The 21,929-nt window shown below is 44.0% G+C and overlaps 1 protein-coding gene and 1 long non-coding RNA gene across 8 annotated transcripts in view; one reads left to right on the top strand and one right to left on the bottom strand.

Moving 5' to 3' along the window:
• The window catches only part of LOC123747323 (uncharacterized), a 77,735-nt gene that overhangs the window by 30,314 nt on the left and 25,492 nt on the right, over positions 1–21,929 (top strand). The window contains exon 1 of one of the 7 annotated variants that reach the window (XR_006771660.2): positions 12,030–12,044. The exons of 5 other annotated variants lie outside the window; for them this stretch is intronic. This is a non-coding gene — a long non-coding RNA (uncharacterized lncRNA). Of the gene's footprint in view, positions 1–12,029; positions 12,045–12,647; positions 12,663–21,929 lie in introns of those variants that run through there. One more of the 7 variants, XR_011226120.1, reaches the window with a different exon arrangement.
• Positions 3,380–4,845, bottom strand: Cdk5alpha (Cdk5 activator-like protein). The gene has a single exon (XM_069319887.1). The coding sequence runs from the start codon at positions 4,427–4,429 to the stop codon at positions 3,533–3,535; it is 897 nt and encodes a 298-aa protein (XP_069175988.1). The 5' UTR covers positions 4,430–4,845; the 3' UTR covers positions 3,380–3,532.

Raw genomic sequence — 21,929 nt, 5'->3', positions numbered from 1 at the left:
CCAGGTGGGTGGGTGACGGTTGTGGGGGGCCCCAGGTGGATGTGTGACGGTTGTGGGGGACCCCCAGGCGGGTGTGTGACGGTTGACGGGGAGGGGGCCCCAGGCGGGTGTGTGACGGGGGAGCCCCAGGCGGGTGTGTGACGGTTGTGGGGGACCCCCAGATGGATGTGTGACGGTTGAGTGAGACCCGCAAGTGGGTGTGTGACGGTTGAGTGGGGACCCCCAGGTGGGTGTGTGACGGTTGAGGGGGACCCCCAGGCGGGTGTGTGACGGTTGAGGGGGACCCCCAGGTGGGTGTGTGACGGTTGAGTGAGACCCCCAAGTGGATGTGTGACGGTTGAGTGAGACCCCCAGGCGGGTGGGTGACGGTTGAGTGAGACCCCCAAAGTGGGTGTGTGACGGTTGAGTGAGACCCGCAAGTGGGTGTGTGACGGTTGAGTGGGGACCCCCAGGCGGGTGTGTGACGGTTGAGGGGGACCCCCAGGCGGGTGTGTGACGGTTGAATGAGACCCCCAGATGTGTATATGTAGATTGGGGGACGCACCTTTCCCTCACCCTGTCCCCTCGACCTTACTATCCCGTCCTCCCCACGTTCACAGCCCATCCCCTCAACCTCCCAGGATCGTCCCCTCGACCTTCCTAGCCCGTCCCGTCGGTCCCCGTCCCCTCACACACATCCCAGCTTGCCAGACCGAACCATAGATGCTAATATTTCCCCTTAAATTCCGGTTTAGTTTCAGATGCCCTTAAATTCTATTTGATCACACTTAGAGTATGCAAGACTACGGGAGGAAAATAAAACTAAATTCCGGGTTAGGAAGTGTTTTGAAGTGTCAAGAGGGTCAAGAGGTCTGCAAGTGTTAGTGGGAGACAAGAGGTCGCAATTGTCAAATAATCACGTTACCAGGCGAGAAGTGCGGCAGTGCCAGAAGGTTTAGGAGTGTGACAGAGATCCGGACAGAGATCGGTGCTCGAAACCTAAGAGGTCTGGAAGTACCCCTTGGGGGAGGTGGAGTCACTGACATGGAGTGAGAGGGCTGGAAGTGTCGCTGACATGGAGTGAGAGGGCTGGAAGTGTCGCTGACATGGAGTGAGAGGGCTGGAAGTGTCGCTGACATGGAGTGAGAGGGCTGGAAGTGTCGCTGTCATGGAGTGAGAGGGTTGGAAGTGTCGCTGTCATGGAGTGAGAGGACTGGAAGTGTCGCTGACATGGAGTGAGAGGGCTGGAAGTGTCGCTGACATGGAGTGAGAGGGCTGGAAGTGTCGCTGACATGGAGTGAGAGGGCTGGAAGTGTCGCTGACATGGAGTGAGAGGGCTGGAAGTGTCACTGACATGGAGTGAGAGGGCTGGAAGTGTCGCTGACATGGAGTGAGAGGGCTGGAAGTGTTACTGTCATGGAGTGAGAGGGCTGGAAGTGTCGCTGACATGGAGTGAGAGGGCTGGAAGTGTCGCTGACATGGAGTGAGAGGGCTGGAAGTGTCGCTGACATGGAGTGAGAGGGCTGGAAGTGTCGCTGACATGGAGTGAGAGGGCTGGAAGTGTCGCTGACATGGAGTGAGAGGGCTGGAAGTGTTACTGTCATGGAGTGAGAGGGCTGGAAGTGTCGCTGACATGGAGTGAGAGGGCTGGAAGTGTCGCTGACATGGAGTGAGAGGGCTGGAAGTGTCGCTGACATGGAGTGAGAGGGCTGGAAGTGTTACTGTCATGGAGTGAGAGGGCTGGAAGTGTCGCTGTCATGGAGTGAGAGGGCTGGAAGTGTCACTGTCATGGAGTGAGAGGGCTGGAAGTGTCACTGTCATGGAGTGAGAGGGCTGGAAGTGTCGCTGTCATGGAGTGAGAGGGCTGGAAGTGTTACTGTCATGGAGTGAGAGGGCTGGAAGTGTCGCTGACATGGAGTGAGAGGGCTGGAAGTGTTACTGTCATGGAGTGAGAGGGCTGGAAGTGTCGCTGACATGGATTGAGAGGGCTGGAAGTGTCACTGACATGGAGTGAGAGGGCTGGAAGTGTCACTGACATGGAGTGAGAGGGCTGGAAGTGTCACTGACATGGAGTGAGAGGGCTGGAAGTGTCGCTGTCATGGAGTGAGAGGGCTGGAAGTGTCGCTAACATGGAGTGAGAGGGCTGGAAGTGTCACTGTCATGGAGTGAGAGGGCTGGAAGTGTCGCTGACATGGAGTGAGAGGGCTGGAAGTGTCGCTGACATGGAGTGAGAGGGCTGGAAGTGTAGCTGACATGGAGTGAGAGGGCTGGAAGTGTAGCTGTCATGGAGTGAGAGGGCTGGAAGTGTTACTGTCATGGAGTGAGAGGGCTGGAAGTGTCGCTGACATGAAGTGAGAGGGCTGGAAGTGTCGCTGACATGGAGTGAGAGGGCTGGAAGTGTCGCTGACATGGAGTGAGAGGGCTGGAAGTGTCGCTGACATGGAGTGAGAGGGCTGGAAGTGTCACTGACATGGAGTGAGAGGGCTGGAAGTGTCGCTGACATGGAGTGAGAGGGCTGGAAGTGTCGCTGTCATGGAGTGAGAGGGCTGGAAGTGTCACTGACATGGAGTGAGAGGGCTGGAAGTGTCGCTGACATGGAGTGAGAGGGCTGGAAGTGTCGCTGACATGGAGTGAGAGGGCTGGAAGTGTCGCTGACATGGAGTGAGAGGGCTGGAAGTGTCGCTGACATGGAGTGAGAGGGCTGGAAGTGTTACTGTCATGGAGTGAGAGGGCTGGAAGTGTCGCTGACATGGAGTGAGAGGGCTGGAAGTGTCACTGACATGGAGTGAGAGGGCTGGAAGTGTTACTGTCATGGAGTGAGAGGGCTGGAAGTGTCGCTGTCATGGAGTGAGAGGGCTGGAAGTGTCACTGACATGGAGTGAGAGGGCTGGAAGTGTCACTGTCATGGAGTGAGAGGGCTGGAAGTGTCGCTGACATGGATTGAGAGGGCTGGAAGTGTTGCTGTCATGGATTGAGAGGGCTGGAAGTGTCGCTGACATGGATTGAGAGGGCTGGAAGTGTCGCTGACATGGATTGAGAGGGCTGGAAGTGTTACTGTCATGGAGTGAGAGAGCTGGAAGTGTCACTGACATGAAGGAGTGAGAGAGCTGGAAGTGTCAGAAAAAACGGGAGAATAGTTGTTATGAAGTGCCAGGAAGTGAAAGACTAAGTGTCATACGGATCAGGAAGGGAACGATTTGGAAGTGTCAGAGAGGTCTGAAAGGGAGATGTGTGTTGTCGTCGCCAGTGTCGGGTGTGAGAAGGTAATTATCAACAGAAGACATGAAGCCCAAAGACTATATCGCACCGTGTGCCAGATTAGTGGTCCAAAGGTGTCACAGTGCCACGTGAACAGGGGGGTGGGAGTGTCACACAGCAACAGCGATCTGACCCAAGACCTAACTCAAACGGCGTGGCACCAACCCCCACATGAATGACCCTTTTGGCCACTTACATAAAGTGTGCCATTACCGAAAGAAGGCATTAGCGGGGTAGCGTGTGTTCACTAGACATGGCCGCCCAAGGAAGCAGATGCAGAACTTTTCCATCACTGTCAGACTATAGTCTCTAGGTCCCACGTATCCTGTCGTGGGTTCGCTGCAATTAAGAATGTTGCTGAGGTTATGAGAGTGAGACATACCTGCCAGCCCTGCAGCAGGAGGGAACGGTCGACTGTCCTGAGCCACATGACGGCGTCGCCTGCTTGGAAGTCCCTCAAGCGGGAGCAGGTGCGGTGCAGATAGAGACCCAAGCACTTGAGCAGTTCTGAGGTAGAGGCCTGGATCACTGTCTTCTTGGTGGGACTGACACCAGTAGGGGTGGTGGCGTTGGAGGCGCATCCGCCGCTGCTGATGCTGCTGCTGGTGGAGAGGGAGGGTGCCAACACTGGCCCCAGTTGGGATGGGTGCTGCTGCTGCTGGTGCTGGGGTTTGTGGTGCTGGTGGTGGGGCGGAGGACGGGAGGGCACCAGAGCATTGCGGAGGTCGTGGGTATGTGTGGAGGGCGCGGAGGTGAGGGTGGCCTTGGGAGGCAGCTTCTCTGTCGGGGTGTGGGCATTGTTGTTGTTGACACGCACCAGGTCCAGCTGGCCCATGGAGCTGGGCCGGATATTGTAGCAGGACAGGGCCTTCTGGATGTTTTTGTTGTTGTCAATGAACGGGTGGATGTTGTCTAACGGCTGACGCAAGGTCAAGTTTTTGTTTTTGTTGTCAAGCTTCTTCTTGTTTGTGTTGGAGAAGCGCTTCCAACTGAGAGCATTGATGAATAACGAGTGTTTCTTAAAGTTTCTCTCCAGAGCATTCTTCTCGCTGAGAATGTTGGCATTTTCATTGTTGACAACCTTCTCCTTATTACGGACGTTGTTGAGCGTCTCGTAATTGTGGTTATTGAGGGTGTAGTCGCCATAGTAGGGCTTCTGCTCCCTGGGGCTGAAGCTGAGCACCGTTCCCATGGTGAACACTTTAGACAGGGACGATATGATACCTGGAGTCTCCACCTTGCCGACTTTACACCACCGTCGCCACAAACACACGTCCGCGCGCCTCACGTCTCACGCTACCACCTCCCGCCCATGGCCAGCTCAAGATGGCCGCCACAGTCAACACTGGAAATTCTCTGGCTAGTGATCCCTTCGTTACACGCCCGCGCTCAGTCCCATCGTAGCTTCTAAAGGTCTTTGGTATCTGTTGGTTGTTGGCGATTCAGTACAACTTAAGAGGTAGTCCTCTGTGTTCCCGTGTTTACACTAGCACAAGTCAAATTTCGCGCAGCACATTCCACCACTACAGGCTCCCACGGGCTCTTCCAGGCGACCACCGCCAGGACAACTTCCATATGCAGCCTTCAAGACTGGGAATCGTCCGCCCAATCATATTCTAGAACTCGTTCCTCCGACAGATCATCAGGCGCTCTCATTGGCTGTTGGCTGGAAACGTCACAGGAGAGGGGGGATGGGTGACCTGTGGGGTTGCCATGGCTACTGATGACGTCACGTAGCGCCGAATCGATTCCAGCGGGATTGCGGAACGTCCCTGGATAGAAAAATACTTCTTACCACATTTGTATACATTTACTTGAGCTTACATATATGATTCATATTGTAATGGCTTCTTTAGTAAGTAAGGAGAGAAATCATGACACGACAGGACAAATGGACTTGACAATAATTAGTGCATTCCTGAAGCACTGGTAACTCTGAGGCATGACCCGCCCCCCCCCTCCCAGCAACCCCTCTTCCACCCCACCCCCAACCAAAGGACCTTTCGGGGTTGCCACTAAAAAATCACATTCATTCGTATTGCTCATGAATAGACAGGTTGTTAATATACTTTGGTTTGGGGGGAAAAATACACCACAGTATAATGCCGAAATAAATTAACAGTGTCAGCGGGAGGACACGTCTCTTTGTTCCCCAAACTGTCAATCAAAAAGTGCACATTAATTGTTGTAGTTTCCCACCGAATATATGGATCGATAGGGTTGTCATTCACAGAAAACGGGCATCAACAAAACTTAATACTCTATCTTCAACGCAAACTGCTCTTAGCTTTCATTACCGAAATTTGACCAATATGACATGCTTACTCAAATAATTATTGACAAAACAAACATGATTGACTTTGTAATGTTAGTTTAGATTAGGTAGGGTTGGTTAGGTTCGGTCATATGTCTACGTTAGTTTTAACTCAAATTAAAAAAAACTTAACTCAGTCATTATAAAATAGATAGCTTTATCACTTCATTAGAAAAAAAAATCGAAAAATATATAAATTCAGAAAAACTTGGCTTATTAAGCAAATCGGGCCTTGCATAGTAGGCCGAGTACTGCATTCTGGCGACTAGGTACAACACACACACACCCATATATATATATATATATATATATATATATATATATATATATATATATATATATATATATATATATATATATATATGTATATATATATATATATATATATATATATATATATATATATACATATATATATATACATATATATATATATATATATATATATATATATATATATATATATATATATATATATGTATATATATATGTATATATATATATGTATATATATATATATATATATGTCGTACCTAATAGCCAGAACGCACTTCTCAGCCTACTATTCAAGGCCCGATTTGCCTAATAAGCCAAGTTTTCATGAATTAATGTTTTTTCGTCTACCTAACCTACCTAACCTAACCTAACCTAGCTTTTTTTGGCTACCTAACCTAACCTTACCTATAAATATAGGTTAGGTTAGGTTAGGTAGGGTTGGTTAGGTTCGGTCATATATCTACGTTAATTTTAACTCCATTAAAAAAAAATTGACCTCAAACATAGAGAAAAGGGTTGCTTTATCATTTCATAAGAAAAAAATTATAGTAAATATATTAATTCAGGAAAACTTGGCTTATTAGGCAAATCGGGCCTTGAATAGTAGGCTGAGAAGTGAGTTCTGGCTACTAGGTACGACATATATATATATATATATATATATACATATATATATATACATATATATATATATATATATATATATATATATATATATATATATATATATATATATATATATATATATATATATATATATATATATATATATGTCGTACCTAGTAGCCAGAACGCACTTGTCAGCCTACTATGCAGGGCCCGATTTGCCTAATAAGCCAAGTTTTCATGAATTTATTGCTTTTCGACTACCTAACCTACCTAACCTAACCTAACCTAACTTTTTCGGCTACCTAACCTAACCTAACCTATAAAGATAGGTTAGGTTAGGTTAGGTAGGGTTGGTTAGGTTCGGTCATATATCTACGTTAATTTTAACTCCAATAAAAAAAAATTGACCTCATACATAATGAAATGGGTAACTTTATCATTTTATAAGAAAAAAATTAGAGAAAATATATTAATCCAGGAAAACTTGGCTTATTAGGCAAATCAGGCCTTGAATAGTAGGCTGAGAAGTGCGTTCTGGCTACTAGGTACGACATATATATATATATAATTAGCAAGTAACTTTAAGGGAATTAGACCATAGCACACAGCACTTTAATCATGAAACAAATTATTAAAGATAATATGCAGCCATTTAAAAAAAAAAATAAGAATAAATTCCGTGTCGAATTGTCATTTCTAACAAAAAATACCACAAAAGAAATAACAAAACTTTTCATTTGTTATATTTTTGTTGCTGTAGTGACGAGTTCTTGAATGAAATCTTACCCTCTCTACTACTTCACACTAGCCGACTATAGTGTGGTAAAATAATTAATGCCTATAATTCCCCCAGTGTGGTCATCAAGGCATTCCCACGTTTCAGTAATCACAAGACGAGTGCAAATCTGAAGATTATATAAGACTCTTAAGCTTAAAGACTGTCTAACACACACTTAGTAATCAAGAAATTGGCGATTATGTATGTCTGTAGTTGAATGTATTCATTCTTAACCGTGAGGTATACTTGGGTCATAATTAAACATTACTAATTACAATAAGGCTTTAATGAATATTTTCATAGCTTGAAGTCAAGATCAAAGTATTAACATGATTTTTAAATCATACCAACTATCTCGTCTACACACGCTGGTATGTGTGTTTTGTGAGATAAAAGAAAGTCACATTGCTAGGAGTGAAGATCATATGACCCAGATGACAGGAAGACAGGAGATTCCTTCAAGTGTCTTATATCATGTGTGAAGGCGCTGATCTGTCACCGAGTCGAGTAGACGGATAAATTGTGACTGGATTTGTCGTTTTAAGATAACAGGACCGCTGAATAATTTCGGCTGCCCAAGACAGTTCGAAGGACGCAGTCCTTTGTGTCAACTTCACAGGCTTGAGCAAGCAGAGAAGCCAACCTCTGAAGCTAACCGTGGGAGAATACTGCCTGAGAAACGCTATGAGCACAACATTTACACTCCCCAGACACTGGCAAACTAACTCGTTACCTCGGGCGGCAGTTTCAGTATTGCTAGAGTGGGCTTGTGATCCTTAACAAGCCATAAGGGTGATTGTGAGGGCGACCACTGGTTCACAATGGACCGAGTAGCATTATGGAGATAGTGAACACTGCGCTCTTAGACTCTTAGTTAAGCCAGGAATCCGAATAAGCGACATTCTGTGGAAGTAACTTCACGCAGTGAGATCTTCAGTGGGACATTATATAAACCAGTTCAGAGTGACACCGAGGAACAGTGGAACATTGAGATAAAAGAGTGCCGAGTAATAGTGTTGGTTCAGTGAATGTTATAACCGCCGACGGAACGGTGTGTGAGGTGAGGGCGGCTGTTGCCACGTGTGGCAGCCATGGTGTGGCGCGTCTGCCGCAGGTGGCGGGCCTCGCCTGGTGCTGGCGAGGCCCGCCACCTGGAGGCCCTCACCCGGGTCCTGAAGGCCCTCAACTGGGTCCTGGAGGCCCTCAACCGGGTCCTGAAGGCGCTCACCTGGGTCCTGGAGGCCCTCAACCGGGTCCTGGAGGCGGTCACCTGGGTCCTGGAGGCACTCACCCGGGTCCTGAAGGCGCTCAACCGGGTCCTGGAGGCCCTCAACCGGGTCCTGGAGGCACTCAACTGGGTCCTGGAGGCCCTCACCCAGGTCCTGGAGGCGCTTCCAGGACCCGGGTGAGTCCTGGAGAACCCCCCCCCCCTCCCCCAGACTATCCCTGCTCCTAACCAGTACTCGCACTCGGACATGGACTATTTGGCTAGTGATCTACGCTCCACGTAACCTTCTGTTTACCCCCAAACACGCTGGTCGGAGAGGCAGTCCGTGGATGGATCGGCAATCCCAACTGTCAGAGCCTTGCATGAGGCCACTAAAGCTGACCTACACATCTCGTCAAAGGACAGCAAAAAAGGCATAATGGCCGGGAATGTCTCCTCGGGGAAGAAAGTAGTGTGCATTGGTTCAAGGTGTTTGGGTCAGGTGTGGTGGACTAGGTTTAGAGCACTATAGTGCTCTAGCTCTCTTTTAAACATACCGGTCTCGCCTCTAGCAGGTCGCCGTTCGATCCCCGATGGTCCAAGTGTTTGGGCACCATTCCTTTCCTTTTCTTTCCTATCCTTGTCATCTTATCCCTTCCCGGGGCTATACTTAGCTCGTACTGACTTAGTGCTTTCTCTTGATAATTATCACTTGAACAGTCTTCATTTACATGTACATACACACCACCTCACCCTTCATTACAGCAGCTGCTGCTGACTGTTCAGTACGACTGTTGACTGTTCAGTACGACTGTTGACTGTTCTACTCATCAACCTGCGAAGTATAAGACTGTTTAACATATAAACTGACTATAAACTGACTGTTCTAAACGATATGTACGCGCTCAACACATTACATTACCTGCTGAGCAACTGACTGTTCAACAAAGCATCTAAATGTTCAACAAGCGAGTGGCCTGTACTGGCTCTGGCTGTTCAACACAGCAGCTGAACAGTATGCCTGTAGAAGTACACTCCTTGTACTGAATTTATTGAAGCACTTTTTATTAATAGCTATTTCGATGCAACTGCATTATTGATCTTTATTATCGTGCTTAGCATTATTACATAGCCAGTCGGTGGGTTTAGGACATGGGAGGGAATGGGACGGGGGTCGGACATGGGAGGGAATAGGACATGGGCTTAACATGGAAGGGTATGATGACACTTGTGGAGAACAGGAGTATATGGGACTTTGTAAGACAGCATTGTACGTAACATTGTAGGACGTGGTAGAGATCAGAACGTGCGTTGGACATGGGAGTTTATGGAGCATTTGTTGAACGTGGGAGGATATGGAAGTGTGGAGAACGTGGGAGGCTTATTATCCGGGCCACTTTCATAATGCTTATAGTATCAGGGCAACTACCCTGACCTGCTGGATGGTCAGGGGGAGTGGGAGGGAGGGAAGAGATAATGAGAGAGATATAATGTAAGAGATAATGAGAGGAGAAATAGAAACTCGCGATAATAAGATTATATTTATCAAAACAATTCAAAACACTTGAATATTAAAGTCCAAAACTTTGTTCGTATTGGAGAAATGTTTTGAAGTGTTGGTGGTGTTGCAGGGAGCACCTCCCCATGTGCCCCATTGACTGCCGCCAAGTTCCAGGTTTTATCGTGAATGACTGCAGTCAGCCGTTCTACACGCCGCAACCCTCCACAAGAGATTTCGACTGCCTCAAATAGATTCTGTTCTGGGGAGGAACGGCATTAGCTATCTCCAAAGAGGCTCTCCATTTATTCCATGAACTATTTTCCCCCCTTATTGTTTTGAAGCTGGTTTTGATGCTAGTCTTGTTCAAGATGATTGAGTTGACGGTGATACAGCTTACACAAGGTGACGTCCTTTGTGGCAGCTGGGGAGGTGTGGACGGATCACAAGTGAGGAGAGAGACAGTGTAACGTGAAGGGAACCTACCGGAGACTGAAACATAAAGAGACGCGTGAAGGAGATTTCTTAACGTCACAATGTTAAGAAGGCGCTCACCTGGGTCCTGGAGGCGCTCACCTGGGTCCTGAAGGCTCAAAAGGGTCCTTGAGGCGCTCACCTGGGTCCTGGAGGCCCTCAACCAGGTCCTGGAGGCGCTCACCTGGGTCCTGGAGGCCCTCAACCGGGTCCTTGAGGCGCTCACCTGGGTCCTGGAGGCCCTCAACCGGGTCCTTGAGGCGCTCACCTGGGTCCTGGAGGCCCTCAACCGGGTCCTGAAGGCGCTCACCCGGGTCCTGAAGGCGCTCACCCGGGTCCTGGAGGCGCTCACCCGGGTCTATGCAGCTATTCTACATTCATATAGTGTAGGATAGCTGCAAAATTGCAGATGTACCAAGTATATTAATAATAAAAGTCCAAATAAACACAGTATCGGAACCAGCAGATAGAACGGTTAGAACAGTGGCTTACAGTGGTGAGTGGTTGAGTACGTACACAGCCAGCCATCACATGTCTCTGGAAAATGTATTTGTACTGCAGGGCTCTGAAAGTTAGAGCACAGGTGAGGAGGCTAATGTTTACGCGTCTGGCAGTGACAATAATGGTGAAGATGCCAGTGTTTGGACCTCTTAACGTGACGTTACTGAATGAAACGGTGTTGTCTACAGAGACTAGTACTTGTGTCTCTGGCAGGCAGCGGACGGACGCAGGCTACGTCACCGGAAACATTTTGGAGGGAAAATGAGTCGAAAAATATGTATGAAGAAGAGATCCGAGGATGTTGCTCAAGAATATTTATGCTGGAAGAAAAATGTTGTGAGGTGAGTTGTGATGGTGCAGATGTTACAGATGTAGGTCTGCATGTGTGTAGTGCCAGACCTGTAACTGGTCACCGTCATACACACAAATGAACGATAAATGTGAGGATCTCACTTAGAACCGTGACGGTGACACTGTGTCTTGTGTGTGAGTGAGGAGAGCACTCGTGTGACTACCACAGGTAGAGAGCAGACACGGCTGTGTGTTTATCTCGGTACCGAGGTATTAAGACGCAAGCCGGAGCCTCAAATGTGTATCACTGAGTGAACAAAACAATAATTACGCCACCAGTGATCCTGTTCATTTTCCCACTTTATTTGCAACTGAGTTTGAGAGGCTCGATGACGTCAGTACTCGCATAATTCACCTTATTGTGCTTGCAGAAGTTGAGCTTCGGCTCTTTGGTCCCGCCTCTCAGCTGTCAGTCAACTGGTGTACAGGTTCCTGAGCCTGTTGGGAGCTATCATATCTTCATTTGAAACTGTGTTTGAGTTAGTCTCCACCACATCACTGCCTAATGCATTCCATTTACTAACTACTCTGAAATATTCTTTCTAATGTCTCTTTGGCTCATTTGGGTTTTCAGTTTCCACCTGTGTTCCCTTGTGCGAGTATCACCCGTGCTAAATAATCTGTCTTTATCTAGTCAATCCTCTTGAGAATATTGTGAATTAATCGTGTCTCCCCCAACTCCTTTGTCTTCCAGCGACTTCAGGTGCAATTCACGAATTCTTTCCTCTGTGGCAGAGTGTGTCAGAGTGTCAGCGTGTACAACCAATTGAAAGTGAACATTTCGCTCATCGTACTCAGGGTGAGAGTTATTGTTAAGTTAACATTTGTGAATAAGGAGATTATGCTAATGTTCCGTCAACTTGCGGTATATAAGATCTGATTCTGAAATCATGTAGGGAAATTGTGTTGAGCAGGGAAATGAATATACGTACAGCGGGTCCTATTTCGGAAACGATACCGTTTACAAAGTTGAGACTCCGTTTTTGCCTGTGGCAGAGAGAGAGAGAGATGTGATACACTGCGGTGTGGTGGTGCCGGAGGTTGACACCTTAGTCTCCCCTCAGAAGACCTCCTGTAACGTTGTCATCTCAAGGCGCTCCTTGGAGCCTTGTATACAAAATATATTATGGCATCTGATGATTCTGACCTCGCTGTGAGTACTGGAACCCCTCGAGGTTGTGAGCATCCCATATGCTCACTCACACGATACGCATTCAAGTGTCATGATATATGGGACCAGCTTAACAAAGCTAATTTGAGAGCAAGCAAAACATCTGTGAAGACCTAGAACAGTGTTGTCCAGAATCAACCTCAGCGCTGCTTGACTCATCATTTTCAGCAGAAGGTTCTGACAGGACCCTTCTTCCTGAAACACCCTGTTGGTCTAGCTGAATCATCACAGCTTCATCCCGACACTGTAAATATATACTTATTGAATGACACTGTAAATATATACTTATTGAATGACACTGTAAATATATACTTATTGAATGACACTGTAAATATATACTTATTGAATGACACTGTAAATATATACTTATTGAATGACACTGTAAATATATACTTATTGAATGACACTGTAAATATATACTTACTGAATGACACTGTAAATATATACTTATTGAATGACACTGTAAATATATACTTATTGAATGACACTGTAAATATATACTTACTGAATGACACTGTAAATATATACTTACTGAATGACACTGTAAATATATACTTATTGAATGACACTGTAAATATATACTTACTGAATGACACTGTAAATATATACTTATTGAATGACACTGTAAATATATACTTATTGAATGACACTGTACTGATATTATATATTTTGTGTCATGCCTGCAATTTTTTTTTTTTTTTTGAGATATATACAAGAGTTGTTACATTCTTGTACAGCCACTAGTACGCGTAGCGTTTCGGGCAAGTCCTTAATCCTATGGTCCCTGGAATACGATCCCCTGCCGCGAAGAATGGTTTTTTCATCCAAGTACACATTTTACTGTTGCGTTAAACAGAGGCTACAGTTAAGGAATTGCGCCCAGTAAATCCTCCCCGGCCAGGATACGAACCCATGACATAGCGCTCGCGGAACGCCAGGCGAGTGTCTTACCACTACACCACGGAGACTATAAATTTATATTTATTTATATTTTGTTGTAGTACGAGAGGTAATTATTTTATCTGAAGTTGAGATACTACTAAGGTGACCAGGGAGGGCGCTTGGACCTGAAGACCCCAAGAAACCTTCACTGTTCCAGAGGGCACGACATCCAAGAGTAACATTAATGTCAACGATGAATTACCGTTGCACTTGGATATGGTGCTCACTGGCTTGTTTCCCTACGCAAAGAAAGGAAAAACAAGACATCAATCAGCAGGAAAGAGAAGACAACATTAAGAGGAGTTAAGGTGAAATAAGACCGAAGAGAGAACTAAAGTAGACACACAAAGAGATAGGACCAGAAGAGATAGAAGGAGAACACAGAGTGGCAGAAAGATAATCCACGTCACTCTTGGTCAAGAGATTAGAGCATTAAACTAGACACTGAGAAAGGCACGAGCCAAGAGCAACAAAGCCAGGACTAAGCTTCACCTTATGTACGAGAGATGATTCAACAACACAGCGTATTTAGAGATTAGGAAGCAGGAAAGATTATTTTGGCAGAAGGCCAAGCAATAGAATGATTGGTGTACCTAACATGAGAGTTAGTTTAGTTCATTTATTATGCACCCCATACCCATCTTGTGGGCGGTAGTGGAAAGGGTTACAGAGGCACATAATGGGCTCAGGGACTGAACCCCACAATTCATTTAGCTAAGCAAGTTACAATCTTGATGAACTAGTTACAAAATTCAATATAAGTCGTCACATCAACAATGGGTTCGAGATCGACCTCAAGTACAGGTTCTAAGTTAAGCAACTGACATGTGTGGAAAGCTAGTGTCACAATTTATATGTTTGTCCTGCACACCGCCCCCCATCCAGTGGGCAGCGGTGGATAGGTTACAATCACTTAGTTACTACCTACAGTTAGCAAACTGGGGATATTTGGCTAACATGAGAGAATAGAGGATTCGCGTCAGCGAGTATATACTTATTTACTGCAGGGTAAACAGAGGCATTTATGAATAAAGTCTTTGATTTGATTTATTGCTTTTGTTAACATTAACAATATGCTGGCGCCCATTATATGGATGTGTCATGACGCCTGCCATGGTGCCATAACACTGAACATGTACGGAAGAAAATATTGACATAAAGAATGAAAGCGATTAAATCGGAAAATTACGGCATACACAGAAAATGGAAGGAGTGAGAAGGCAAACTGAAGGAAAAACTCGACAAACCGGATGGATATGATCAACTCTGTAACGGACGAGCACAGAACCCGGGAAGACAGAACCCGAATACAGACAGTTGATTGACAGTTGAGAGGCGGGCCGTAAGAGCAGAGCTCAACCCCCACAAGCACAACTAAGTGAATGCAACTAGGTGCATACACACAACACAGACAGACAGACACACACACACACACACACACACACACACACACACACACACACACACACACACACACACACACACACACACACACACACACACACACACACACACACACAAACACACACACACACACACACACACACACACAAACACACAGCTTGGCGTCATCACTACGCGCCTCGGGATCACTCGTGTTCTTGCCGGAACAAACAATGGACATAATTCATTGTATCGGGGGACAGGAAGCCAGTTTATGTATACAGCACATATTAAACTTATATCGACCGTAAACAATCACAACAAAACATTGGACATTACCGACAAACAAACACAACAAACAATGGATGTCCACACTAACAACCGCAACAATCAAGGGATATCGACCGTAAACAAACACAAATTCAAATCTCGTTGCACCGCTTCCAACTTTTCACCAACAAATTAAAACACCATTGACGAGAGAGCGATCCCTCACTATGTTGTCACCTGTGTTTATCATAGTGATCCCTCTTCCCGCCAGGAGCCTACACCCGCTTTTTTAACTTTTTAACAAATATGGATAATTTTGATATAATAATAATAAAAATAATAATAATAATCTAAAGATGAACAATGAAATCTAAGAGAAGACTCAGTACTTGGGTAAGTGCATTATTAAACCAAATTTTCCGTATGAAAGCTACATGGTTTATCAAAGGGGTGTAAACAATGGTTTGGAGAAAGATTGCCAGTGCAAGTGTTTATGTGTGTGTGTGGCAGAGCCCCTCGCCTGGCCTCCGTCCTTAGACGTCGTGGTTGGTTTAGAGTCATGCAGCTACTGGCAACAAAAAGTTGCAAGTAGCGCGGGATATGGTGAGCCAGAATTCGGCTCCAAAATAAGGGTCATGAGTCAGATTTGCGATATTTCCGATATTTTGAAAACTGCAGGGGGGTTTGGGCAAAATATGACCCATCGCCGTTTTCAGTAATTGGCATATTTTCGGTATAAAAAGTCGTAATTTGAAAATGAAAATAGGTGCAGAGAGTCAGAATTCGGCTCAAAAATCACGCTCAGTAGTCAAATTTCGGACATTTCAGATATTTTGAAAACTGCAGGGGGGTTTGGGCAAAATATGACTCATCACTGTTTTCAGTAATTGGCATATTTTCGGAATAAAAAGTCGTAATTTGAAAATGAAAATAGGTGTAGAGAGTCAGTATTCGGCTCAAACGTCACGCCCAGGAGTCAAATTTCGGACATTTCAGATATTTTGAAAACTGCAGGGGGGTTTGGGCAAAATATGACCCATCGCCGTTTTCAGTAATTGGCATATTTTCGGTATAAAAAGTCGTAATTTGAAAATGAAAATAGGTGCAGAGAGTCAGAATTCGGCTCAAAAATCACGCTCAGGAGTCAAATTTCGGACATTTCAGATATTTTGAAAACTGCAGGGGGGTTTGGTCAAAATATGACTCATCGCCGTTCTCAGTAATTGGCATATTTTCGGTATAAAAAGTCGTAATTTGAAAATGAAAGTAGGTGCAGAGAGTCAGAATTCGGCTCAAAAATCACGCCCAGGAGTCAAATTTCGGACATTTCAGATATTTTGAAAACTGCAGGGGGGTTTGGGCAAAATATGACCCCTTGCCGTTTTCAGTAATTGGCATACTTTCGGTATAAACAGTCGTAATTTGAAAATGAAAATAGGTGCAGAGAGTCAGAATTCGGCTCAAAAATCACGCTCAGTAATCAAATTTCGGACATTTCAGATATTTTGAAAACTGCAGGGGGGTTTGGGCAAAATATGACTCATCGCTGTTTTCAGTAATTGGCATATTTTCGGTATAAAAAGTCGTAATTTGAAAATGAAAATCGGTGCAGAGAGTCAGAATTCGGCTCAAAAATCACGCCTAGAAGTCAAATTTCGGACATTTCAGATATTTTGAAAACTGCAGGGGGGTTTGGGCAAAATATGACCCATCGCCGTTTTCAGTAATTGGCATATTTTCGGTATAAAAAGTCGTAATTTGAAAATGAAAATAGGTGCAGAGAGTCAGAATTCGGCTCAAAAATCACGCTCAGGAGTCAAATTTCGGACATTTCAGATATTTTGAAAACTGCAGGGGGGTTTGGGCAAAATATGACTCATCGCTGTTTTCAGTAATTGGCATATTTTCGGTATAAAAAGTCGTAATTTGAAAATGAAAGTAGGTGCATAGAGTCAGAATTCGGCTCAAAAATCACGCCCAGGAGTCAAATTTCGGACATTTCAGATATTTTGAAAACTGCAGGGGGGTTTGGGCAAAATATGACCCATCGCCGTTTTAAGTAATTGGCATATTTTCGGTATAAAAAGTCGTAATTTGAAAATGAAAACAGGTGCAGAGAGTCAGAATTCGGCTCAAAAATCACGCTTAGGAGTCAAATTTCAGACGTTTCAGACATTGTGAAAACTGCATGGGGGTTTGGGTAAATTATGACCCATCGCCGTTTTCAGTAATTGGCATATTTTCGGTATAAAAAGTCGTAATTTGGAAATGAAAATAGGTGCAGAGAGTCAGAATTCGGCTCAAAAATCACGCCTAGGAGTCAAATTTCGGAGATTTCAGATATTTTGAAAACTGCAGGGGGGGTATGGGCAAAATATGACCCATCGCCGTTTTAAGTAATTGGCATATTTTCGGTATAAAAAGTCGTAATTTGAAAATAAAAATAGGTGCAGAGAGTCAGAATTCGGCTCCAAAATCACGCTCAGGAGTCAAATTTCGGACATTTCAGATACTTTGAAAACTGCAGGGGGGTTTGGGCAAAATATGACTCATCGCTGTTTTCAGTAATTGGCATATTTTCGGTATAAAAAGTCGTAATTCGAAAATGAAAGTAGGTGCAGAGAGTCAGAATTCGGCTCAAAAATCACGCCCAGGAGTCAAATTTCGGACATTTCAGATATTTTGAAAACTGCAGGGGGGTTTGGGCAAAATATGACCCATCGCCGTTTTCAGTAATTGGCATATTTTCGGTATAAAAAGTCGTAATTTGAAAATGAAAACAGGTGCAGAGAGTCAGAATTCGGCTCAAAAATCACGCTTAGGAGTCAAATTTCAGACGTTTCAGACATTGTGAAAACTGCATGGGGGTTTGGGCAAATTATGACCCATTGCCGTTTTCAGTAATTGGCATATTTTCGGTATAAAAAGTCGTAATTTGGAAATGAAAATAGGTGCAGAGAGTCAGAATTCGGCTCAAAAATCACGCCTAGGAGTCAAATTTCGGAGATTTCAGATATTTTGAAAACTGCAGGGGGGGGGTTTGGGCAAAATATGACCCATCGCCGTTTTAAGTAATTGGCATATTTTCGGTATAAAAAGTCGTAATTTGAAAATGAAAATAGGTGCAAAGAGTCAGAATTCCGCTCCAAAATCACGCTCAGGAGTCAAATTTCGGACATTTCAGATACTTTGAAAACTGCAGGGGGGTTTGGGCAAAATATGACTCATCGCTGTTTTCAGTAATTGGCATATTTTCGGTATAAAAAGTCGTAATTGAAAATGAAAATAGGTGCAGAGAGTCAGAATTCGGCTCAAAAATCACGCCCAGGAGTCAAATTTCGGACATTTCAGATATTTTGAAAACTGCAGGGGGGTTTGGGCAAAATATGACCCATCGCCGTTTTCAGTAATTGGCATATTTTCGGTATAAAAAGTCGTAATTTGAAAATGAAAGTAGGTGCAGAGAGTCAGAATTCGGCTCAAAAATCACGATTAGGAGTCAAATTTCGGACGTTTCAGACATTTTGAAAACTGCAAGGGGGTTTGGGCAAATTATGACCCATCGCCGTTTTCAGTAATTGGCATATTTTCGGTATAAAAAGTCGTAATTTGAAAATGAAAATAGGTGCAGAGAGTCAGAATTCGGCTCAAAAATCACTCTCAGCAGTCAAATTTCGGACATTTCAGATATTTTGAAAACTGCAGGGGGGTTTGGGCAAAATATGACTCATCGCTGTTTTCAGTAATTGGCATATTTTCGGTATAAAAAGTCGTAATTTGAAAATAAAAATAGGTGCAGAGAGTCAGAATTCGGCTCCAAAATCACGCTCAGGAGTCAAATTTCGGACATTTCAGATACTTTGAAAACTGCAGGGGGGTTTGGGCAAAATATGACTCATCGCTGTTTTCAGTAATTGGCATATTTTCGGTATAAAAAGTCGTAATTCGAAAATGAAAGTAGGTGCAGAGAGTCAGAATTCGGCTCAAAAATCACGCCCAGGAGTCAAATTTCGGACATTTCAGATATTTTGAAAACTGCAGGGGGGTTTGGGCAAAATATGACCCATCGCCGTTTTCAGTAATTGGCATATTTTCGGTATAAAAAGTCGTAATTTGAAAATGAAAACAGGTGCAGAGAGTCAGAATTCGGCTCAAAAATCACGCTTAGGAGTCAAATTTCAGACGTTTCAGACATTGTGAAAACTGCATGGGGGTTTGGGCAAATTATGACCCATCGCCGTTTTCAGTAATTGGCATATTTTCGGTATAAAAAGTCGTAATTTGGAAATGAAAATAGGTGCAGAGAGTCAGAATTCGGCTCAAAAATCACGCCTAGGAGTCAAATTTCGGAGATTTCAGATATTTTGAAAACTGCAGGGGGGGGGGTTTGGGCAAAATATGACCCATCGCCGTTTTAAGTAATTGGCATATTTTCGGTATAAAAAGTCGTAATTTGAAAATGAAAATAGGTGCAAAGAGTCAGAATTCCGCTCCAAAATCACGCTCAGGAGTCAAATTTCGGACATTTCAGATACTTTGAAAACTGCAGGGGGGTTTGGGCAAAATATGACTCATCGCTGTTTTCAGTAATTGGCATATTTTCGGTATAAAAAGTCGTAATTGAAAATGAAAATAGGTGCAGAGAGTCAGAATTCGGCTCAAAAATCACGCCCAGGAGTCAAATTTCGGACATTTCAGATATTTTGAAAACTGCAGGGGGGTTTGGGCAAAATATGACCCATCGCCGTTTTCAGTAATTGGCATATTTTCGGTATAAAAAGTCGTAATTTGAAAATGAAAGTAGGTGCAGAGAGTCAGAATTCGGCTCAAAAATCACGATTAGGAGTCAAATTTCGGACGTTTCAGACATTTTGAAAACTGCAAGGGGGTTTGGGCAAATTATGACCCATCGCCGTTTTCAGTAATTGGCATATTTTCGGTATAAAAAGTCGTAATTTGAAAATGAAAATAGGTGCAGAGAGTCAGAATTCGGCTCAAAAATCACTCTCAGCAGTCAAATTTCGGACATTTCAGATATTTTGAAAACTGCAGGGGGGTTTGGGCAAAATATGACTCATCGCTGTTTTCAGTAATTGGCATATTTTCGGTATAAAAAGTCGTAATTTGAAAATAAAAATAGGTGCAGAGAGTCAGAATTCGGCTCCAAAATCACGCTCAGGAGTCAAATTTCGGACATTTCAGATACTTTGAAAACTGCAGGGGGGTTTGGGCAAAATATGACTCATCGCTGTTTTCAGTAATTGGCATATTTTCGGTATAAAAAGTCGTAATTTGAAAATGAAAATCGGTGCAGAGAGTCAGAATTCGGCTCAAAAATCACGCCTAGAAGTCAAATTTCGGACATTTCAGATATTTTGAAAACTGCAGGGGGGTTTGGGCAAAATATGACCCATCGCCGTTTGAAGTAATTGGCATATTTTCGGTATAAAAAGTCGTAATTTGAAAATGAAAGTAGGTGCAGAGAGTCAGAATTCGGCTCAAAAATCACGCTTAGAAGTCAAATTTCGGACATTTCAGATATTTTGAAAACTGCAGGGGGGTTTGGGCAAAATATGACCCATCGCCGTTTTCAGTAATTGGCATATTTTCGGTATAAAAAGTCGTAATTTGAAAATGAATATAGGTGCAGAGAGTCAGAATTCGGCTCAAAAAACACGCTCAAGGGTCAAGTTTCGGACATTTTAGATATTTTGAAAACTGCAGGGGGGTTTGGGCAAAATATGACCCATCGCCGTTTTCAGTAATTGGCATATTTTCGGTATAAAAAGTCGTAATTTGAAAATGAAAATAGGTGCAGAGAGTCAGAATTCGGCTCAAAAATCACTCTCAGCAGTCAAATTTCGGACATTTCAGATATTTTGAAAACTGCAGGGGGGTTTGGGCAAAATATGACTCATCGCTGTTTTCAGTAATTGGCATATTTTCGGTATAAAAAGTCGTAATTTGAAAATGAAAATCGGTGCAGAGAGTCAGAATTCGGCTCAAAAATCACGCCTAGAAGTCAAATTTCGGACATTTCAGATATTTTGAAAACTGCAGGGGGGTTTGGGCAAAATATGACCCATCGCCGTTTGAAGTAATTGGCATATTTTCGGTATAAAAATTCGTAATTTGAAAATGAAAATAGGTGCAGAGAGTCAGAATTCGGCTCAAAAATCACGCCCAGGAGTCAAATTTCGTACATTTCAGATATTTTGAAAACTGCAGGGGGGTTTGGGCAAAATATGACCCATCGCTGTTTTCAGTAATTGGCATATTTTCGGTATAAAAAGTCGTAATTTGAAAATGAAAGTAGGTGCAGAGAGTCAGAATTCGGCTCAAAAATCACGCTTAGAAGTCAAATTTCGGACATTTCAGATATTTTGAAAACTGCAGGGGGGTTTGGGCAAAATATGACCCATCGCCGTTTTCAGTAATTGGCATATTTTCGGTATAAAAAGTCGTAATTTGAAAATGAATATAGGTGCAGAGAGTCAGAATTCGGCTCAAAAAACACGCTCAAGGGTCAAGTTTCGGACATTTTAGATATTTTGAAAACTGCAGGGGGGTTTGGGCAAAATATGACCCATCGCCGTTTTCAGTAATTGGCATATTTTCGGTATAAAAAGTCGTAATTTGAAAATGAAAATAGGTGCAGAGAATCAGAATTCGGCTCAAAAATCACGCTCAGGAGTCAAATTTCGGACATTTTGGATATTTTGAAAACTGCAGGGGGGTTTGGGCAAAATATGACCCATCGCCGTTTTCAGTAATTGGCATCTTTTCGGTATAAAAAGTCGTAATTTGAAAATGAAAATAGGTGCAGAGAGTCAGAATTCGGCTCAAAAATCACGCTCAGGAGTCAAATTTCGGACATTTCAGATATTTTGAAAACTGCAGGGGGGTTTGGGCAAAATA

This window comes from Procambarus clarkii, chromosome 94 (genome assembly GCF_040958095.1).
Source record: "Procambarus clarkii isolate CNS0578487 chromosome 94, FALCON_Pclarkii_2.0, whole genome shotgun sequence".
In the NCBI taxonomy this organism is placed as follows: Eukaryota; Metazoa; Arthropoda; class Malacostraca; order Decapoda; family Cambaridae; genus Procambarus; species Procambarus clarkii.
Note: the sequence above shows the minus strand (reverse complement) of the source record. Positions and strands in the feature narration are given on the sequence as shown.